General features: G+C 50.6%; 1 protein-coding gene across 1 annotated transcript in view; it reads left to right on the top strand.

The window, feature by feature from the left end:
* Slc2a1 (solute carrier family 2 member 1) overlaps window positions 1-22,555 on the top strand; it is a 30,122-nt gene extending 7,567 nt beyond the window's left edge. Inside the window, exons 2-10 of the mRNA XM_008842838.3 lie at window positions 5,127-5,222; window positions 17,001-17,161; window positions 17,295-17,535; window positions 18,169-18,331; window positions 18,423-18,610; window positions 18,844-18,948; window positions 19,362-19,463; window positions 20,938-21,141; window positions 21,468-22,555. Of these exons, the coding sequence (XP_008841060.1) occupies window positions 5,127-5,222; window positions 17,001-17,161; window positions 17,295-17,535; window positions 18,169-18,331; window positions 18,423-18,610; window positions 18,844-18,948; window positions 19,362-19,463; window positions 20,938-21,141; window positions 21,468-21,668 (1,461 nt within the window). The 3' untranslated portion in view covers window positions 21,669-22,555. The remainder of the gene's footprint in view (window positions 1-5,126; window positions 5,223-17,000; window positions 17,162-17,294; window positions 17,536-18,168; window positions 18,332-18,422; window positions 18,611-18,843; window positions 18,949-19,361; window positions 19,464-20,937; window positions 21,142-21,467) is intronic.
* The last annotated feature ends 439 nt before the right edge of the window (window positions 22,556-22,994 follow it).

Below are 22,994 nucleotides of genomic sequence, written 5' to 3'. Positions count from 1 at the left end.
CTGCCAACTTTGGCTTAGAGTAAAATCCAGCAAAAATGACCAGAAGGTTCCTGAGCCTGGACTGTCTGGGTTCTGAATGGATGATGCCTAGAGTGGCTGGAATGGAATCTGACCTACACAGAAAGCAGCAGGTAGAAACCTTGTTACCCTCAGGGACCCTACCTAGACGTGAGAGGAGAACATGACCAGGAAGGGCACAGCATGTGGCATCAAAGACCCTCCTTCCCCATTTAGAAGCTTCAGAGAAGCCCAGGACCCTCGGGTAGGCGCCTTCTGCGCCTCCTTCCCTTCTGGGCCTTCTGTTCTTGGTAAAATAAGAGCAGACTCTCCGAGAGCAGAGTGGAGTGAAGCATGCTCCTGATGGTTAAATCAGGATGTGAGTGGCCCCTGGCAGGGTGCCTAGCACTTTGCTGGTGCTACTGCTAAGTGCCCAGCTTCCTCTCCCCTTTAAAGATTGCTGAGCACCCTCTGCCTCTAGGGCCACTGCAGGGTGCCCAAGGGTTCAGTCATGCAAGTCTTGACATCACTAGAAGGCTGAAGGAAATGGCTTTGAGAGGAATTGGTACGTGAGGTCACCTGAAGGTCAGGCTTCTGGGATTAGACCATTACTCTTCTGACAAGATTTGGCAGGTCTGAAGGGGTTGTGGGTCAAGGTAAATCAGGCTAGGAGTCCAGAGAACTCAAGTTCTAGCCCTGGCTTTTGTTTGCTAACATAGGCATCAGTTCTCCAACTTCTTATCTGTCAAGTGAGAATGACATGGCAATCTGTAGTTGCTCAGGCTTCTTTCTTTCCTTTTGTTTTTTTAATATCTAGAACTTTGTTCAAATGAATTTTTAGAAGAGAAATATATATAAAATAAGTAAAAAAAAAGGGGGGGATGTGATGATTGACTGAACCCCTGCTGAATGTCGCCCCCCACCATCCTTAAAGGCACTGTGGACTAGGTATTCACCATCCAGCACACCTGAAGGCCATGCAGGAAACTTCAAGTAGAGTGACATCTAGCTGGAACCCCTCCCACAAGGAGTGCCTGCCTCTGCCTCCTAGTGGCAGTGCCACGTGCCCTCCCACCCTCTGCCAATATTGACTGAGAGCCTACTGCAGGACAAGCCCAGGCCTAGAGCACTGTGCAAGGAAGGGCATCCAGGCCGTGTCAAAAGGCCACAGCGATTGCAGGTTATGCAATGTGGCCTGAGCCATCCCTTATCCCAGCGGGTGGCAGAAGAGGTCCCTAGGGCTAAAACTTCACCAATGACTTCCTAGAAGAGGGAGAGTGCTCTGTGGGCCTCAGACTCGAGAATTGGGATGAGTGGGGACATGAAACCCTCTTTTATGCTGAGGCCTGAGCCCAGGTGTTTGCTGAACTGAGAACCCATGGAAGTTCCTAAGGGAGTCAGGATTTGAACTCCAAATACCTGACTAAAAGGTCACCTGTTTCCATCTCTCAGCTGTTGCTCCAGCATCCATCAGGGTTACCTGAGTGAGTTTTGCCCAAAAACTAAAATGAGAAGCAAGTTTTCTTTTTAACAGATATTCTCTGCCGTTTCCTACTTGGGATACTTTAGCCGCAGAGTTCCCCAGTTGTGGTGGCAGATGGGCATACTAAGCTGGAGACTGCAGAGGACACAGAAAGGACAAAGACTTGAAAGCATGGAATGTTCTAGAAGGTAGCGCCATCCTCAGGGTGGGGTTTGTACCCCTTCATCACCATCATGTCAGCTTGATGCGAATAGTCATTGAGTGAATGGATTTTATGACTCCATTTTCAATTTACCTGGTGGGGGCAGATGTATCCTGGTAGCCCAATTGAAGGCTGCTTCCTGCCCTTACCTCATTCATTCAGCAAGCACTCGTTGATTGAAATTTCCCAGCCTCATAAGGACACTAATACAGAACTTGACAGCAACCCTTTGAGGAAGGGACTTTCTTTATCCCTGTTTCCTAAGTAAGGAAACTGAGCCCAGAGGCAGGGTTGCCTCAGATCCTAACCCCAAGACAAAAGGAAGCAATTGGCTGCATGTAAGCCTTGTCCCTTGATTCCAGGTCCAGTGGTGATCAAACTGGGTGTTGTGGGTACAGGGGGAAGGGAGGAGCCAGGGGCATGTGACTGATCTCAGTGCCCTGTACCTACCCAGGGACAGGGGCTCTATTTCTTCCCTGCGGCTTGCACTGAGCCTTGCTGGGCACCCAGGTTCTTGACGTGGCCAATGAGCTGTCCCTGGTTCCCCTGCACATGCTGTTCTGTCCACCTGGAATGTCGTCTTGCTGTTGCTTTCCCCCTGCGTGCTTGTCCTTCACAGCCCCACTCCTATGTTGCCTACTAAGAATTCATCTTTGATTGCCCCCAGGCAAAATTAGAAGTGTGTCCCTTCAGGGCTTCCTCAGTTCTTCATACCACCTGTACCACTAGCCTGAAGTGCTAGTCCTCTGCCTCCCTGCTGGTGTCACTTTGACTGGGCCTGCTGGATCCTGAGCCCCAGCTCTCACATGGGAACTTGAACATGGCTCACTGAGTATATTAGTAAGTTCTTACAATCATGGCAGCCTGCTTAGATACATATAACCTGATGCTTAACAGGCAGGTTTTCTAAAGGAGAGTTGAACCTTGACCTGCCTGTGGCAAAAATGCTACAAAGAGGTTTGTCTTTGTCTTCCACCAACCCCCTTACCCACTCCCTGCCAACTGAACAGGGTCTCAAGGATGACTTCAGAGGCCCAGGGACCTCTGGTGTATCAGAGCCAGGCTTCTATTTAACAGGGCCTGCAGTCCTAGCACCCACCTACCCAGCCTTATATATAGCATCTTTCATTCATGCTTTACCAGTATAATTTGCTAGATCCATGAATTATCTGTATTTTCTCTTACTACTATTTAAATTGCTTTGTACTAAGTATTATGAATTCACAGGACTTATAAAAATTTATTCTGGATGGGCGATTCAGTCACGTGGTTCAGAATTTTAAATCTTGGGAAAGGGCCCAGAACAACAAACTGCTTTACTTTGCCTCCAGACACCCAGGGCCCCCAGAGCTCCTTCATTCCTTCCTCTCTTTCTTTTTAAATTTCTTTCAGCATCTCACAGTTTAGCTCTGGCTGGCTGCCAACTCACAGAGGTCCATTTGCCTCTGCCTCCCAAGTGCTGGGACTAAAGGCGTGCGCCACCACACCCAGCCTTGGTTATCCTTTGTGAACACTCTTTTAAGTAGATACTCATATTTCTTTGTCATATCGGGACATACTAGTCAGAAGCTTGTTTCTTAATCACTGTAACTTGGAGAGGCTCCCAAATCAATCCATTTCTGATTTCTTTTTACAGTTATGCCACTGCTCATTAACTCATAGGTTTGCATTGTTAATTTTGTTTCTGTTCTGTTTTGCATAGTGTAAATATCTTACCTGAACATCACTGAGCCTGTCACTCACCAGACAGGAAGCCCCACACATGGTGGGGCCCAGCTATCACCATTGAGCCCTGCTGCTGATACTAACCATGGCCTCCTAAGCCCCGGTGGTCCCCTGATGACCTAGGCTTCCCTGCTGCTTGCCACAGGGTTGTTACCTGCTCACCACCCTCAGCTGGTGGCCCTGGGTCTGGAGGCTCCCTAGAGAGTTGGGAGAAGGGAGACTTGGTAGACAGGGCCCTTTGATTTAGGCCACAAAGGATAGGAATTGGAAGGAAGCCCCAGCCTGAAGGATGAATGTGCAAGGACAACCAAGAAGAAGCGGGCAGACTGTGGAAGGCAGGCCCTGCTCTGACATAGAAAGGGCTCTGAGCTATGTCCTAGGCTAGACACAGGCCTTCCTCTTTCTCAGCCTCTGATGTGAACTGTGACTTTGGCAATCCTTGTTCTGTGGGCTTCTGATGAAAAGACAGTACTAGGGAACATGTCTCCCAGCTCTGTCCATGACAGTCTTGAAGTCAGCACTGCTTCTGGGTATTGTGGGGAAACTGAGGTCCAGAGAGCCACAGCAAGACCATAGCCCAGTTAAGATTATCCTCCACTATCCTGGAGTCTCCTGTGGCTCAGGAACTTCCACGACTCCCTCCAAACTGGGGTGTCCAGCAGGTACAGATGTTGTACACAGAACAGCCTCCCCTGCCTCCATTTTCCCACAACCAGTTAAGGGCCTGCCTTGTGTCACATTTCTTGGCTTCCTCATTTGAAACGCTGGGAAGAGTCTTCCACCCTTGTCTAAACAGGTAGAACCTTGCTAGTCTGTCACCTGTGTATAAGCAGGGCCCTTTCACCTGCTAGCCTCTTCCCTTCCTGCTGCCTCCTGTCCTAGGCTTCCAAAGACAGCCTCTAGCCCTTTGCCCCTGAGGAACAGTCTGGTCAACACTTACTCACCTTGGGCCATGTACCGTTCTGAGGCACATTGCTGGCTGGTGTGTCATCTAGGTACAAGGAGCCCTGGGAGCTTGAGGTTTGGGGGATGGTGGTATGAAGAGCACTGGATGGGGGAGTCCAGGCTCTGAGTGCTAACCCTGGCACTGCTGCAGACTCCCTGAGTAAACTGGAACTTCGGTGTCCTTCTCAGCTTCATTGCCTGCCCTTTGAATGAAGAAAAGTGAAGGCAGAGTGGGATCACATCTCCAGTGCTAAGCAATGTGACTTCCCATTTTTTCAGACAGACACATGAAAAGGTGGACAAGCAGTGGGGCAGGTCGCAGGAGTTCACAGAGTAGATACATGACCTAGACTCAGGCTAGCACCACTGGCTCCAGGTCCGGGGAGTTTCTTCCCTGCCTCTGCTGTTCCTTTCATATCATGGCATGAGAGAGAGGGATCGTTCCGAGACCTCCCAGAGCGGACCCACCTAAAGCCCAAGCATCACCTACCTAGGGAAGGCGACCTTGGAAAATTCAAGGCTTTTCCCTTTCTAGCTATGACCTAGCTGCAGCGAGGAAAGACCCTAATTCTTCTCTCTCCCCAGAGAGGGGTCTAGAAATCAGCTGGACAGGTTTGGGCACCTGAGGCCAGGAAGTGGCCAGGTTTCCTAGGAGAAGGACAGGTGCGTTGCCAAGAGTCAGGCAAGGTATCTGAACATGGGAATTGCCAGCCTTGGCCTTGCTGTGTACACCCTGGATCCAGACATGCCTGTAACCCTGTGGTTTCTTTGCAGAAGGTGACAGCCCGCCTCATGCTGGCTGTGGGAGGGGCAGTGCTCGGATCCCTGCAGTTTGGCTACAACACTGGAGTCATCAACGCCCCCCAGAAGGTGAGTGCTTTGCCATCCCAACACTCCCACACCTACATGGTGCCTCCTGGGTGTCAAACATTGACATCAGCTGACTGTCTGCTTCCTCAGCCAGAATTCTAAAATCTCAGAGCTACAGAATGCTGGGGTCTTTCTTTGTAGGCCATCTTGACTAGTTTCCATTTACATGATTGGAATAACCTTGTTATAGTGAGGCTATGCTTACATGGCATCTGGGGCTTCTGAGGGCTTTCCTAGTGCTCAGCTCAGTCTAGACTTGCTGTAGTGCTCTCAGATAGGGAGGTAGCCGTCATCATGCCCATCCTGCAGGTGGGGAAAATGGCCAGAGAGGAGGAACCTACCCAGTGCCACTGAGCTAGTCACAGACAGAGCTGGTACCCCTGCCATGCAGTCCTCAAGCCTGTTCTCACACCCCATCCACACTCAGCATGCTCCAATTCCAGGTTGAAATTGCCTCTTCTCCCTGGAGGCCCCGTGCCAATCAAAGCAAATGTAGCGTCTTGCCCTAGGGCGCTGTAGGAGCTGGCAGTCTGACTTCTCTTCACAGCATATCCCAGATCTGCCTTCACTTGTTTACTGGATGTCAAGACTAGAAGGGACCCTGGTGATCACTTCCAGCTCAACCTACTTGTTTAGGGAGGAGACAAGAAGAATAGGGACAGGAAAGGAGATTGTCACAGTCCCTCCTGACTTCAGCCGCCTTGTATGTTTTTATGAGGTTGGGTTGGTGATTTTTATTGTATAGACCCGGAAACTGAGGCCCAAGTCATAAAGCTGGTGAATAGTGGCGTCCAAGACCAAGCTCTGTTGTTTCCATACCCTCAGGCCATCTTCCTAACTCTCTGCCCTGTCACTCTAAAAATTCATGCCTTCACAGGGATCATGAAATGAAGTAGAGTCCTGTCAGGACCCTGCTCACTGTCCAGGCTGGTGAGGCTAGATGGTAAGGCTGGTTCCCAGGACCAGGAGCCTGTTGGGGGTACCAGACAGTGTGTGGAATCAGAACTGGGCTTCTTCCAAGTAGGTGGAGCATGGCTGTGGGGAGCCACGCCCGATGCTGGGGAGCAGGTCACTGGGAAGGCTTAGCTGCTGAGTCATGCTGAACTGCAGCAACACCAATGGGACTTTTCCAGGCTCGCCCGCCTGCTGTGGCAACTGTGGGCTTGTGCTCAGAACAAGCCCTGCTTTTGCTAAGTGTTCAGCACAGCTCCTGCTGAGATGCCTGCTTCAGAGCCAGCCCTGAATCAGCAGATGGAAGTCTGGAAGACCGACAGATAGGGAGACAAGTTCGCTGCACATTGAGGGTACCTGAACACCCCCGGATTCTGATTAATTGCTCTGGGATGCTGTTAGGATATTAAGAAGTTCCCTAACTGATTCTGACAGGCAGCCCAAGTTAAGAACTACTGGATTAAGCAATGTCTTAACTGGGGTCACAGTGAGGTAGTTGACATAACTAGAACTCTAAAGGCAGGTTAGAGGAGTTTTCCCCAAACAGACAGAGTGGAGTAAGCTAGGGCCTGCAGAAGAGGGAGTAAAATGCCCAGAGGACAGAGCTTCTTCTTCTGTGAAGGGTGAATACTTTTGTGTGTCAGGAGGATGGGCTGGGGGAGAGGGAATTTGGGGAACTTGCAGCAAGCCAGAACTGGTCTTTGTGGGTAGATTGGATCTGCAGCATAACCAGCCCTCCCTCCCCTCCCAGTGGCATAATGCAGCTAGATGGGCAGGTGGAGGATGGGTGTCAGAATGAGGACCCTCATGCCCATGGAGGAGGACAGGCCTGGTCAGGTCTAAGAATGTGATCTGGGGTCAGGGGCACTCATGGGAAAGCTGTTGTTCAGCATAGTGGGATTAAGAACAAACCCGAAGCTGGGCATGGTGACACACATACCTTTAACCTAGCACTCAAGAGGCCGAGGCAGGCAGATTTCTGAGTTCAAGGCCAGCCTGGTCTACATAGTGAGATCCTGCCTCCAAAAAAAGAAAAGATAACAAAAAAGCCCCTAAAAACCCTGGGAATGAGGATGGACAGGTTTCATTCATCAGTTCCCTATGGGGACAAGAGAGAAGAATTTAAAAAACTGCTTTTCTGGTTCAGGAGGTGTGGGATTTGAAGAGGAGCAGGCAAGGAAGGAACTGTAGGTGTGAGATGGGCAGGAATTGAGGTTTGGCAGCCCCCCCCCCCGACTTGTGCCTCAGACGCTTATACATCAGGATCTGCTCCTTAGTCACAGGCTAGAGTAGTTGAGCGTTGACCACTGGTATCCAAATGGGCATGGAGGAAGATCTATGGAATAAAGAGAGCTGAGATTCAGCCCTAAGGACATCCCCAGTGGTCGATGACAAGAAAGAACTCTAGGAAGAAGAGGAGCTGACATCTAAAAACCAGGAAGGAATGCCAGGGGTGGTGCACACACCCATAGTCTCAGCAGGATGGCAGGAAGATCAGGTGTTCCAAGGCCAGCCTCAATTATATAGCAAGTTTAAGGCTAGCATGCACTGTGTAAGACCCTGTCTCAAAAAAAAAAAAAACAAAAAAAAATAGAAAACCCAGAAACAAGAACTTCACAAGCCGAAGGGAAGACCTGAGATCTTGAGGATTTGTCTAGCTCGCTTGCTACTGTGTGGAGCTGCGCTTCTTGTAGTAATGGACACCTGCAGTAGTAAGTAGGTGCGTGAAGTGAAGGGCGCTGTCAGATGCCCAGAGCTTAGACTGGGCGGCTGAGTGTAGAAACAGCACTGATGACCTGGCTGCAAAGGCCAGGTAGGTGAGGAGTGTAGGTAGAAGCCTCATTGCATTAAGTTGGAGAGGGAGAAGGAAAGAATAGAGAGTCCTCCCCAGGACACTTAGTAGAGAAGAGAAAAAAAGAGGCCCTAGTTGCTGGGGGACTTGTGTGGCTAGAATTATAAAGATTAAAAAGGTGAGTGCAGGGAGCCTGTAGAAGCAAGAGGTGTTGAGCAGGAGCCTGGGGCGCTGCACTTGGCCAGAAGGGCCAAGATCCTTCTGAAGATGTAAGCAAAGCTGAGATGAAGCTCTCCAGACCTTCCTGTCTAATAAGATACAGGTGAAAGGCTGACACTGCTGTGGAAGTGGCCAGAGTAGCTGACCAGGTATCAGCGGGTCAGGTGAGCAGCAGAGGGCCCAGATGAGGCTATAAACTGCATTTATGAGAGTACCTGGGGGCTCAGATGCCAGGCTTGAGAGCAGCCTGGAGTGGCAGGCAGTTCAGAGCCAAGCACAGCGGTGCTAGTTGGTCTGTTCGTTTCTGTGCTTTGCAGACACTTCGCACAAGCCTGGCTGGAGTTTTTCCAAGAAGGCAATCAATTTAACATATGAAGAGAGGATCAAAGTATACAAGAGCAGGACATGGAAGTGTGGCTCAGAGCCAGTGTGTAGCACACAGCAGAGTGGTTACCATGCATGCTTGGGTGGGCACTGGTGCCATTGCCCTAGGAAAACACAGTGATTCAATTGGGCCAGCACTGTCATTCAACAAGGACTTACCCAGCATCCATTCTGCCAAGTCCTGCCCTCAGCAGCAGGCAGATACAGCTGTGAACACAACAGGCAAGGCACATCCTGGCCCTTGACAAGTCACATGGTCTGAGCCAGTCCCTGTCACTCGCCTCCAGGGATCCAAGAGGGATAGGTTCTGGAATCCTTCCCCCCACATATAATGAAATCTTGGATGCTCAACTCCCCCTATAGAGTAGCACAGTGCTGCCCATAACCTAGGCACATCCTTCCACATACTTCAACTCATCCCTAGACTACTTACATCTGAGCCCACATAAATGCTGTTGTCGCTATATTGTTTAGGAATTAATGACAAAAACATGTACTGTCCATGTTCAGTACAGACGGTTTTTCTTACAAATATTTATGTTCCCCAGCTGGTTGAACCCACAAATTTCCAGGGCTGTGAGAGCAGATGGGGGGAAAGAACCTTGTACAGGGTACGGGTGGGGAGTTGCAGGAAGAACTTGGAGAGGGATTTGTGGGCAGTCTAGCTGTATACCTGGGAGTGGGAATTGGCCCCACAGCAGGGTGGCCAGTTATCTAGGCAGAAAGTGTACAAAGGCATGGTGATGGGAAGGGAGTCTCTGTTCAGTGTTGGGCACCCTGACTTCCAGGTCTGCTCCAGAGGACTAATCTTACAAGGAAGGTTGGGTTGGATTGGGGGTTGGCTGTGGCTCTCAGGAAGAGGTGCCATTCATTACCAGGAGCCTGTTCTTTGCCATAAAACAGGCCTGAAAGGCTTCCTCCTGTAAGTGGTTAATTAATCATGATATTATCTTAAATGTTTATATAGCACCTGTCCTCAAATTACCTCCCTTCTCCCTGTAGTCCTCTGAGGCAGGCAGGCAGGCAAGACCATCTGTCTTCCTCTTTGTGGATGAGGAAACCAAAACTGGCTGGGTGAGGGCACTGGAGAGTAGAAGGCTGAGCCAGGGGTAGGCTCTGAGCCTCAGGCCACTGCCACCAGTGCCCTTTCAGTGTTCACATTGAGTGAAGGTGACCTCCCGAGGGAGGAGGTGAAAGAGGTGAGCCTGGCCACAGAGGAGCCAGTAACTCCAGAGCAGCACCCTGACCCCTATGCTGGGCTGACCTGCACTGCCACTCTTCCCTTGCTGAAGGGCAGGGCAAAGCGCTTCTGAGAATGAGGCATCCTTGGAACCCAGGGAGGTAGCTGGGAGGGGCCTGGTGGCAGCTCAGCCCTCCTTGTTTGACAAAGGAGGATCCTAGTCTGCAGAGGTGAGGCCTTGCCCAACAAGTCAAAGAACTGAACTGGGCTTGACCTGCCTCCCAGCCCCAGCTCCCTGACCCTGGGTTGAGCTGGCTCCAGGCTCCAGGCAGCCTCTCCTTCCTTACCTCTAGTGGGATCCAAAGAATTCTAATGGGCCCCTTCTCTCTTCATCAGTCACCATAAATCCTTACAGCTTACCTCATGCCCTATACATTGTTCTAAGTGCTTTAGACGTGGTTGTTCAGTTATGATAACCCCATTAGGTTGGCACCACCATTTCCATTGTAAATAATTTATTATTTTTTAATGTTGTGTCTGGGTATATTACCTGCAGAGTCATCCCATTGTCCTGGACCTGGAGTTACAGACAGTTGTTAGCCACCATGTGAGTGCTGGGAACCAAACTCAGGTCCTCTGCAAGAGCAGCTAGTGCTCTTAACTGCCCAGCCGTCTCTCCAGTACCCACAATCTCCATTTTATTTAAAAAAAAAAAAAGCCCAGAGCACAGAGATGTGAAGCAACTTTACCAAGGGCACATAGTAGTGCAGAGACAAGCTGGATTTGAATCCAAGGAGTCTGGCTCTGGTCTGTGCCTTCAGTGCACTGATAGATGGGAGGCACCCTTTCTCACATTTGTCACCCCACTGGCTCCCCTGTGCTCTGAGTTCAGAGCTGAGTCAAGCCCAGTCATGTACAGACATCTCAGGAACCTCCCACACGGTTGCGCAATCCCTTACACTCTCACATCCAGTCCAGCCCCATCATCTCAAGCCCCTCAGTTAGCTTTGTGGCTCTTGGTTGTTTCTAATGACTCTTCTGTAGCCCTCTGCGTGGCACTGGTGACACGGGCAAATCAGACTGTTGAAGTTCAGTCTTTAACATGCAAGTACATTCTAGTTAGCTGGTCTGAGTAGAGTGATGGAAATGTGCATACGCAGTGGGGTCAGAGTTAGCATTTGGCCCACTGAGCAATGTTTCTCAACTTTGGCCCTCTGGACCCTTTGTGCTGGGTGATTCTTTGGTATTATGAGGCATGCATGGCAGGATGCCAGTAGCCAGTGTGATAGCACAAAATGTCTCAGGACATAGCAGATGTCCTCTAGGGGACAGATCACCCCTATTTGAGAACCTCTCTGATGAGGGCGGGGCTATTGCTCAGGAGGATTTCCCAGAGGGGGATCTGCATTCATTAAAAGGTGACTAAACCAAAGGGGAAGAGAAGAGGTGCAGGGTGTCCAGGCCAAGGCAGGAAGCCACTGTGTCTGCCCCAGGAAAGACTGAGTCACAGTGAGGGTAAAGAGACAGACACTAAATCCTGAGGGCTGAGAAGGCACTGCCTGTTGACTGCCACAGTAAGGTGAAGCTCTATCTGTGTGTCTCTATGGGGAAACTCCTGCAGACCGTGGAGCGGGGAGGAGACTACTGTGGCCTGGGCAGAGGCTGTGCCTTGGTTGATAGGAAGGCTGGGTCAGGATTTTTCCCAAGCAACGGCCTGGGTGGTCTGACTGCTGTGAAGTGGGGCCCAGCCTCTAGCCCTAACCTGAGCTTCTTCCTCCCAGGCCCCAGAGAGGCACCCCAAGGGATGTAGCAGGTGGGGGCTATCTGTCCAGCCCCACCTGGAACATCTGGCCCTGGACCCATAGCTGACCCTCCAGTGTTGCTGTGGGAGACATAAGCTCTGGTCTGAGGGGGTGGGGTGCAGGGGCCTGCTGGCCTGGGAGAGAGGAGAGGCTGGAGGCAGGGATTAAGGCCAGGTCGAGGGACTAGGCTGGACAATCTGACCCTCTCCTCCTAGCTGGAAGGCTGACTGACCATGCCCCCTTTGTCCTCATAGGGGAAAAGAGAACAGAGGAAAGAGACTAGAGAGGGAACCTTGCTGGAGATGTCAGAGAAGACCCAGGTCTCCTAGAGGTGAGGGTATCCAAGGAAGAGTGCGAGGACCAGCTAGTCATTCCCAGACAAGCCTATTGGCAATAACCTAGAATCCTAGGTCAGCAGGATAATAAAACCCAGCCAACAGCCCAGAAGCTAAAAAAGGCTTTGTCATTTTGAAAGGGTTGTTTAAAAAAAGCAAGTGACAGGCCATATGTGGCCTCAGGCCTGCCTAACCTTTTACATGAGACATTGCCTTTCACTGTTCTGGGTCACTTCGCTTTGCATGCTCCCCACAACTGGGAGCTCACCATCCCTAAGCCTCGTCTTCAGAAATCTAGAAACCTGGGGCTTCTGCCTTCTTGGGCTGCAGAACTGCCGGGGTCCCTCACTTAGGCCCCAAGTTCCTACAGTTCAGTTCTTCACCCTTCTCCCAGCAATATGAAATGAGAGCCCTGTCCCAATTGCTCCCCTGTAGTTTTTGTGTCTGGTTGTAGAATTTTTGCTGCTCTAGTTAGTGAGCCCAGAGTCTGATGCATGCTAAACAGACATGCTACCACTGAGCCACACCCTAGCCCCCTCCTGCTCCTCTGAAGGTGGTGGCTTTTCTCCTTGAGGGAACAACAGTGATGTCAATAACCGCTCATTCTGTGAGCAGGCAACATGCTCTGCCTCACGTCCCTTTATAGAGGCGCCACCCTGCCCCACCGCAGAGAGGAAGCAAGGACTTCCTCTATAGAAGAGCAAGCATTGGTCCTTACCCATGGTTGCCTGGGCCTGGGGGAGTGTGACTTGGGGATTCCCAAGATGCCCTTAGGCATGTGCAGTGCCTTCCCAGGGGTCTCAGCAGCAAAGAGCCAATCTGCTTCCTGTGTGAGCTCCACAGTACCATCAAGGGGTCCTATGTGCCCTCTGAACTAATAGGGGGCTTGCACAGAGACCTCGGCTCTCTTGACGGCCAACTTTATGACACTTCCTCAACTTGACCAGGACCCTCTCTTTCTCCCCAACATGTACCCACTAAGAATGGGTTCATATTTTACAGGGTTGTAAGAAAAACTAAGTAACTGGCTGTATGTGGCTCAGGCCCTTTGAAATAATAGGACTACTTAACATTTACAGTAAATCATTGCCTGTCTCTGCTCTAGGTCACTGCCTTGCATGTTCCCAACTCAGGCTAGGAAGAGAGGGGGCTGGCTTTGGTGGTGGAAGAGTCGGAAGCAGGGTCCAGGTGAGACTTAGAGCAGATGCAGCATGGGTAGAGAAGTACAGCAAACAGGAGGCATATTCACAAGGGCTTGTGACAGGCATAAAGGGTGAGAGCCTTCGGGGCAGACAGGGGCTGGGCTGAACCTCAAAATGAGCCAGGCTGAGGAGGCTGATCTCATCAGTGGTCTGAGCAGCAGAGGGCTGGGGAGCACAGAGGTACATGAGACTTGGCATCTCTGACTTCAGGCAGGAGACTCACCCTGGGTATGGGAGAGTTTAGAACATACTATCTACCCATAGTCCTCTTATCAGCCCATTCCCTTTACTGCAAGCATAGTTAAATACCTGAGCTGCCAAAACAGAACTTCAGTATCCCGTCCTTAAGTTCCTATGGGCAGTTTAAGGCTTAACTTACCCTCAGTGTCAATTTACTTTCTTTATACACAGTTCAAATAAGCTCCATTAGCTGACTTTTCTTAGAAAGAGTATCAGGGGCTAGAAAGATGGCTTAGCAGTTAAGAGCTCTGGCTGCTCTTGGAGAGGATCCGGGTTTGGTTCCCAGCACTGGGTTGTGGCTAACAACTGTCCAAAACTCTAGTTCCAGGGATCCAACACCCTCTTCTGACCTCCACGGGCACTACACAACACAGGTCTGCTAACCTACATGCAGATAGTACACTCATACACTTAAAATAAAAATAAATTAAAATATTTTAATTTTTAAAATGCCATGGGGGCAAGTTAGCCCAGGGGCAAGTTAGTCCAGGGGCATAAATCTCTCCTTGCTCTTATAGAAAGCCCAGAGGATCCCATCGCCCAGAGTCTGCTTGTGGGTCTGGTTGTTTACTCAGAGTGACAGAAAGGAAAGAGTCCCAATTCCCAATGGCCAGTCCAGAAAGTGTGGGCCCTCGGAGGGGCGAGCATCATTTATCTCTAGGGCTCCCTTATCCAGAACAGCTCGTTCTCTGCAGAGCCTGATAAATGGGGCCTTGCCATTCCAGCAGCCCTCCTCTGTGGTGAGTGTTGTCCCTTGAAGAACACAAGTACTTTGTTTTGTTTGCTAGAGTCTGCCTGGTGTCTTCCCAATGGAGGACCAAAGGCCTCTAGGAACAGAGCCTAAGGCCTTTTTGTTCACGCACATGTACCCCCTTACCACTGGTTCTGACCCCTGCCCTCAGGGAGGACAGACTTCTGGGAGTCAGGAGAATCTCTGGACTACATCTCAAAAGGCAAGAGTAACAGCATCACGAGGCAGGGAGGGAAGTAACATGTAGTGAAGATGTAGATGTTGCTTTCAGGGTCAAAGACAGAACATGGCCGTAGAAAGACTGGGTTAACGTGGCAAAACCCTTGATTTTGAATTGTGGGAGGAAGGTGTGGTCAGACTTTGTCAGTACTATTTGCTACCCTGGGACCAGGACCTGTGTGTGGCAGGTGACTTTAAGGGAACTGTGGGGATGCTGTAAGAGTGTGTCACAAATTTCCCGTAACACAATAAAGGAGGCAGGCAGGCATGTGTCATATGAAGATGTCTCAGTCAGTGACATACTACAGGCACAGTGGTGGTCAGGTAGTATTACAATGGAGCTGAAGAGTTCTTATGGACTGTGGTTGGAAAGGAAGTCAGTGGTAGAGCCCTCTGCCACCATCCCCAGCATCACAAAATACAGCCTTGCAAAAAAAATATTCCTATGGCTTATAAGCAAGTGATTAGCACACATAATCACGTACAAAGAAGATACTGTAAATAATAATGACAGTAGGGGCTAGAGAGGATTCAGTGGTTAGGAGTGCATATTGCTCTTGTAGAGGACCTGTGTTTTGTTCTCAGCACTCACATCCAGTGGTTCACAGCTGCCTGTAACTCCAGCTCCAAGGAGCTCTGACACCTTCTGGCTTCTGCAGGCACCCGCACTCATGTTTACATATCCACAGCTGACATGCATACATTTTTTGGTGTGGGGTGGTCTATATTTAAGACAGGGTCTCCCTGTAGCCCCAGCTGGCCTGGAACTTGTTAAGTATACCAGGCTGGCCTCAAACTCACAGAGATCCGCCTGCCTCTGCCTCTCAAGTGCTGGGACTAAAGGCATGTACCACCATACCCAATGAATACATACAATTTTTTTTTAATAATAAAAATAAGTTTTAATACAATTGTTTTTAAAATGACAATAGAGATAGATATTTTGTTATTACTTAATATAATTTATATTACTGTAATTACACAGCATACCAAAGCAGTCTGCTGTGTTACACAGAACACCCTCATGCACCTCATGTCTCTTATTTGCGTCAAGAGGCTCTGTTGAGTGAACGACCCACACCATCTAGGTTTGTATTTTAAGTGCACTCTATGATGTTTGCACAATGAAATCACCTAATAAAAACATTTCTCAGAACGTGTCCCTGTTAACTGATGCATGAGTGTATTGCTGATGTCTCTGAGTTAGAGATGAGACAATCAAAGCTCACAGCTGAAGTAACTTGTCCACAGTCACACTGGGAAAAAGGAAAAAAGGCACAGACCTGGGATCTAAACTTGTGCTTCAATTCAGAACCAGGTTCTGACCCCTGCCCTGTCTGGCTTCCTTTTATACAGCAGACAAGTAGATACTGAGGACTGTCAATCTCTCTTAGCCCCTGGAGTCTGGCGTCTGTCAGATGTCTAGATTTAGCACACAAGTCAGGGCCACAGAATAGGGGTAATGGTTAGGAGCTGAGGTCTCCCACCAATTGTTTCACCTGTTCCTTTGGCAAGTATAACTGTACCCCCCTTTCCTTCTGCTAGACCCCGGTGTTTTAGGACCGGAAGGACTCTGAGAGCAGGGATAATGGGGCATAAAGAGGTTCTGTGCTGCATGTATGCACCTGGGGAGGGAGCCTAAGAGCTGCAAGTGCTGAGGGGAGCAGGGCGTACAGGTTTGTGACTGGCCAAAGCCAAGAGCCTTGGATTATGTGAGTACGATGAGTCAGGCATGGTGCCCTACACCTAGAATCTCAGCTTGCAGGAGGCTGAGGCAGGAGGATTGCCATGAGTTTCAGGTCAGTCTGGGCTACAGAGCAGGGCCCTGTGAGACAAGTGAAGAGTACAGGATGTGTCATGTCTTGGAACGTGTGCACAGAAAGTTGTTTCCCTGTACTTGGGCCTGTCCCTGGCCACATGTGTGCTGGGTGGGTCTGGCTAGACCTATGGTACTGGGTGTTGTCTGTGTTGACTGAGAATATGGTGAGTGTGCTGAGAACCAGTACCACCTGACTTTGGCCACATCCTTGGCACCAGGTCAGGCCCTCCCTGGGCAGAGGAGCAGGACTAGTGATCAGGCCCACACCACAATACGTATCTCTAGTTCCTGGAACTGCTGCCTTGCCTGGAACCTTTCCTCACACCATAGCTGGGTGCCTGGAGAGGGAAGGAGGCCAGGGCTCCTTCAGGTTGGTACTCCCAGGCCAGCTACAAGGGAGCTGGGCCTGGGAGACAGAAAGTGACAGTGTGTCTCAGCATGTCTGAAGGGTGACGTGAGTTGGTCACACCAGGCCCAGAATGCAGAGTCAGTGAGTGTGCACTTTCCACAGGGCCTCAGAACAGTAGAACCTGTCTGGCTACCTGTGCTTCCTCCCTAGCAGGGGGTTGGGAGAGGGCCACCATGATCCATCTGGAAAGGGTCAAGTGTACAGATTTTCTCCTGTACCTTCCTGCTCTGTGCCCAAACTGGCCCTGTCCTCTTTGGCTATTTTCCCTAGCAAGTCGTGTTGAGCACTAGAAAACACACATGGAGGCGCTTAGCGCGCAGCCCTTGTTTCTCACTTGAGGAAACGGAGGGAGGGAAGGAGAGAAGGACTCAAACATACAGTGAGTCTGCAGCAGAGCTGACCCCTGGCACCTTGTGATAAAGTGGCCTCCTCTGCCTGGGGAAGGCTACCCACCCAGAATGCTTCTTCCCTGCAGGTGATCGAGGAGTTCTACAACCAAACATGGGTCCACCGCTATAGAGAGCCCATCCTGCCTACCACGCTCACCACACTCTGGTCCCTCTCAGTGGCCATCTTCTCAGTCGGGGGCATGATTGGCTCCTTCTCCGTAGGCCTCTTTGTTAACCGCTTTGGCCGGTAAGTAGGAGAGGACCCTTGCCCTGCCCTGGAGCCCGTGCCACCCTGCCGTGAGAGTTCTGGGTAGGAATGGGAGGCGGGGGAGACTTCCCTGCCTATGGCCTCACCTGGCTGACTTGTGACTTGCCCTCAGGCGGAACTCCATGTTGATGATAAACCTGCTGGCCTTCCTGTCTGCTGTGCTCATGGGCTTTTCAAAATTGGGCAAGTCCTTTGAGATGCTGATCTTGGGCCGCTTCATTATCGGTGTCTACTGCGGCTTGACCACAGGCTTTGTGCCTATGTACGTGGGAGAGGTGTCACCCACAGCTCTTCGTGGAGCCCTGGGTACCCTGCACCAGCTAGGCATCGTCCTTGGCATCCTTATTGCCCAGGTAAGCCTGCGCTAGGTCTGCCTATCCATCACTACTTCTGTCCACAGCTTTGGTGGCCCTTGGGTCACAGTCCAGCAGGGTAGAACTCTTCCAACTGAGACTTCCACCAGCCCTGCCCAAGACAGCCTCATGGAAGGAGGTTCCAGAGCATACACTGCCACTTACTAATCTACAGGACTCCCCAGCCTAAGAGCAAGGAGAGCCCTTGGCCCTTCTCATCCCTCTCTCTCTCTCTCTCTCTCTCTCTCTCTCTCTCTCTCTCTCTCAGGCTCCTACCATAGGTGCTCACTTCGGCACTATGTTCTCTCTCCTGGAGGCCCCTCTATCCCCATTCCTTAGCCCTCCTGTTGCAGAACAGCAGCCTCCACCTGCTGTGCTGGACACATTTGTTTGTGGCCTGGTCTTTTTGCCTTGTATTGATTTAAATTTGTGCCTATTCTATCCATGTTACAGATGAGGAAACAGGTTCAGAGGGGTCAGGCCTCATGCTCCATAGCAGAACCTTTATAACTAACCTTCTTTAACTCTAGTTAGTGGTACCTGCTGGCAGCCAGGGAAGGCCTGCTTGGTGGGAGGGGTTTGGGAGGAAGGGCCAGTGCAGGGCATTCACCGCCCCTGGTTCCTTCTCTCCAGGTGTTTGGCCTGGACTCCATCATGGGCAATGCCGACCTGTGGCCCCTGCTGCTCAGTGTCATCTTCATCCCAGCCCTGCTGCAGTGTATCCTGTTGCCCTTCTGTCCCGAGAGCCCCCGCTTCCTGCTCATCAACCGCAATGAGGAGAACCGGGCCAAGAGTGGTATGGGCCAGGCCCTGCCCTCCTCCCCACCCCCTGAGCCCTGGCCTTCTTCCCACTCTGAGCCACCCCACCTTCCCTCCGGTCCCACCAGTGCTGAAGAAGCTTCGAGGGACTGCTGATGTGACCCACGACCTGCAGGAGATGAAGGAGGAAGGTCGGCAGATGATGCGGGAGAAGAAGGTCACCATCCTGGAGCTGTTCCGCTCAGCCGCCTACCGCCAGCCCATCCTCATCGCTGTGGTGCTGCAGCTGTCCCAGCAGCTGTCGGGTATCAATGCTGTGAGTACCCCGCCTACCCCTTCCTGTGGCCCCAGCCTGGCCTCAAGTGTACACCATGAGCAAGTCCCAAACAAAACAATAAGAAGCTTCTGCCAAAATATGAGGCAGTATCCACCTGCCTGGGAAGTATTCATCTCCCTCATTTATTCACCCTGGGTCCCACACCCACTAGTACAGAAGCAGAGGGGGACCACAGCGCCCAGCCCAGCCCTAACAGTCTCCCCTTCGGGCAGGTGTTCTATTACTCCACAAGCATCTTCGAGAAGGCGGGCGTGCAGCAGCCTGTGTATGCCACCATCGGCTCGGGTATCGTCAACACAGCCTTCACTGTGGTGTCGGTGAGTCTTCGCTTGCTTTTGGTCAGCAGCCAGGGTTCAGCTTAGGGACTCATGACAGAATGACAGCATGCATGTACTGGGGAGCCAGGCTTAAGTCTATAACTTATGAGGCTTGTTACTCATACCGTGCAGCTGACGTGGATATATGCCCAGGGAGGTGAGACAGCAAGTGCTCTCCTAAGGTCACAGCAAGGATGCTCAGCTGTGCGATCCCCAGGGCCACTGCTCACCCTGTTACTGTTGGACTCTGAAGCCAGCTTTTTGCTCTCACCCCCTATCAAGCCCCCAAGATTTGTCTTCCCAACTAGTGTGTAGTGCTTTGTGGCTTTCTGGCTGTTGGGGTGAGCCTTTAGGTAGGTAGGCTCCAAGAGGTGGCAGGCAGGGGTGACACTGACCCTCTTCCCTGCCCACAGCTGTTCGTGGTAGAGCGAGCTGGCCGGCGGACCCTGCACCTCATAGGCCTGGCTGGCATGGCAGGCTGTGCTGTGCTCATGACCATTGCGCTGGCACTGCTGGTAAGTGGCCACACTCTGCATTGCCCAGGGCAAGGCAGGACTGGGGGAAGCCCACCTGGACTTGGATCCCTGAATGCTTATGTTGACCCCAGCCTTGGCTGCCTAGTGGGGATGTGCCTCTGGACTGGGGCCTGACCTTGGGCTCCATCCCACATACTATCTTTTTTGTCTTTTTGAGGCAAGGTCTCCCTGTAGCTCCAGCTGGCCTGGAACTCACTATGTAGACCAGGCTGGCCTTGAACTCACAGAGATCCGCCTGCCTCTGCTGTCTGAGTACTGGGATTAAAGGTGTGCACCACCACGCCCAGCCCCCACGTCCTATCTTGGGCTTGCTCTTCCAAGGGTTTCCTCACAGAGCACCTCTGGCCCCAGACCCCAACTCTTACCTCCCCAGGAAGTTGCCTTGCCCAATGCCGAACCTTGCAAGGGCCTTTACCTATGTAATAGCCTCAATTCATCGTCACATCAACCCTCAAAAGTATAAGATTCCCCTAATGCCACAGAAACGCCTGCCTTCATTCTCAGAGACTAGGAGATACAGTTCCTCTACAAATCTAGCATCCCTTACCTGAAATGCTCAGACTAGAGATGCCTTGCGTTTCAGACTTGTGACTATCTGCATATATATAATGAGATATCTTAGAACTGAGACCCAAGTCTAAACATAATTCATTTACATTTCATATGTACCTTTGTGAAGGCAAACTTAAACCGTATTTTTATCATGTCTGCGTTTTGACTGTGACTCGTCACATGAGCTCAAGTACAGAATTTTCCACTTCGGTGTCATATCATGGGCGCTCAAAGCCCTTCAGGTTTTGAAGCGTTTTGGATTCCAGATTTTCAGATTTTTCAGATTAGGGTTGTCCATCCTGCATTCCCATTTTACATGTAAAGAAATTGAAATCCCATGTTAGATGAAGCCAGAAATCAGCCTTAGGTTCTGCTGGTTCCCAGCCTGTGACTAACCACTGTGATAATCTGTGCCAGGCCCCACACACAGCCTCTGAGCAAGGAAAACATCTTGGACAGTCCAAAGGGGCTAGATGATAAGCATGGAGCAAAACCTTTGATTTTTCTATTGTCTCCCCCAAGGAAAATGGTTTTCCAAAAATCATAGTACCTGGATACCTTATCGGCCTTTTACCAATGAGTACACCCACCCTCCACCTGAATATTCTTCTGTATCTTCCAGCCGTGGGCACACTGCTGTGCAACCAACAGATCATGAGTGCCTTTTTCCTAGCACCTCCTGTGCATACTGCTTCCAGAGGTGGGAGAATTCAAGGCTTACGACCACCCCGACATTGTTCTTAGAAACTGAGACCCAGCATAGGGTACCTGGGTTCCAGGGAAAATCCAGGATGACCCCAGCCTTCCTATCTTTCAGCCCAGAGTGGAGACCTCTGTAGCTTCTCTCCTTCTGAGAAACCATCACATCCCAGTCTAACCCCTCATCCATCTTCCTCAATAGGAGCAGCTGCCCTGGATGTCCTATCTGAGCATCGTGGCCATCTTTGGCTTTGTGGCCTTCTTTGAAGTGGGTCCTGGTCCTATCCCATGGTTCATTGTGGCTGAGCTGTTTAGCCAGGGTCCCCGTCCTGCTGCTATCGCTGTTGCTGGCTTCTCCAACTGGACCTCAAATTTCATTGTGGGCATGTGCTTCCAGTATGTGGAGGTGAGAAACATATTGTACTTACTGTTGACATTTCTAGGACGAACCCAAAGTGCGCTGCCAGAAAACCTGCTGAAGTGGAGTCCAGCTCAGAAGCCCAGAGTTGAAAACACTGACCCCAATTCTAGGTTCTTTCCTTAGCTTTGCATGGCATTCCTGGAGCCTGTCCCACTCCAGGTGTGAGCAATCTCATTTAGTCTCCATTGCATCCCTTGGGTGGCCAGTGGGTCTTCCCTTTTTCAGATGAAAGGCCCAGAGGTAAAGTAACTTCCCCCAAAACTTTTGGCAGGACGTAAGGTGATAACTCACCATGTCTGTGTTTTTTCTAGCAATTGTGTGGTCCCTACGTCTTCATCATCTTCACCGTGCTTCTGATTCTGTTCTTCATTTTCACCTACTTCAAAGTTCCTGAGACTAAAGGCCGGACCTTCGATGAGATTGCTTCTGGCTTCCGGCAGGGAGGAGCCAGCCAAAGTGACAAGACACCCGAGGAGCTGTTCCACCCTCTGGGAGCTGACTCCCAAGTGTGAGATGCCCCACACCACCAGCCTGGCTTGCTCTCAGCAGCCCCGCCGATCTCTCTGAAGCACAGGAGCTGGATGAGACTTCTTCCAAACTGACAGATCTCAGCCGAGCCGGGCCTGGGGCTGGGGCCACTTTCTTCAGCCAGCAAAGATGCCCAGAAGAATATTCAGGACTCTAATGGCTCCCGGATTTTAATGAAAGCAAGACTGTTGCTCAGATCTATTCAGATAAGCAACAGGTTTTATAATGTTTTTATTACTGATTTTGTTATTTTTTTTTTATCAGCTACTCTATCCCCACACCCTAGTCTTCACCCCTAATGGCTCAGTGCCTGAGGGTGGAGACCAAGCCCTGTCCAAACACATGCCTTCTTCACCAAGCTAATTTGTAGGGCTGGACCTATGACCAAGGACACACTAATCGAGCTATGAACTATGAGGCTTCTACCCTGGGAGGTGGTTGCAGCCACCCCCTTCCACAGGCCTGGATCTCCCCACCATAGGGGTCGGGCTCCATTTTAGGATTCGCCCATTCCTATCTCTTCCTACCCAACCACTCAAATTAATCTTTCCTTGCCTGAGACCAGTTGGAAGCACTGGAGTGCAGGGAGGAGAGAGGAAGGGCCAGATTGGGCTGCCAGGTTCTAGTCTCCTGTGCACTGAGGACCAGAAGACCACACAAGAAGGACCTCAGAGGCTGAGAACTCACTGCTGAAGAAGACATGGACACTCCTGCCCTGCTGTGTATAGATGGAAGATATTTATATATATTTTTTGGTTGTCAATATTAAATACAAACACTAAGTTATAGTATATCTGGACAAACCAACTTGTAAATACACCAACACTTCTGTAACTTACCTAAACATATATAAATGGCTGGTTTTTAGAAATGTGGTTTCGAAATGCTTGTGCACTGGGGCTAGGGAGGTTTGGATGGAAGGGAAAGGCAGGGCTGTAACCACTGCAGTGGCATCAGACTTTTGGGCCCAAAATCCTGTCTTCTAAGCACCTGCTCAGTATATCCGTTCAAATCTGTACAACCTCTGACCCAGAGAAAAATCCTAGTTGTTAATCCTGACATTCAAGACATTTTCATCATATACTTTATATTCAAAAACTGATAATTGTGTGCCAACTGTGATGCTCATGCTTGAACACTATCTTGGAAATGACGTAGGTGTTTATCTTTGACAGGCACAGAGAAGTTTAAATGCCAGCAGTGTCACGGCAAATACACCAAAAAACCAAACAACCCACCCACCACCCCCAGCTTTTAACAACTATTTCACATACAGCTCCCTCCCCATTCCCTGCCACCTTGACCAAGAT

The sequence above is a fragment of the Nannospalax galili genome, unplaced genomic scaffold (assembly GCF_000622305.1).
Source record: "Nannospalax galili isolate Female #2095 unplaced genomic scaffold, S.galili_v1.0 scaffold1480, whole genome shotgun sequence".
NCBI lineage: Eukaryota > Metazoa > Chordata > Mammalia > Rodentia > Spalacidae > Nannospalax > Nannospalax galili.
This window is presented reverse-complemented; position numbering and strand designations above follow the sequence as displayed.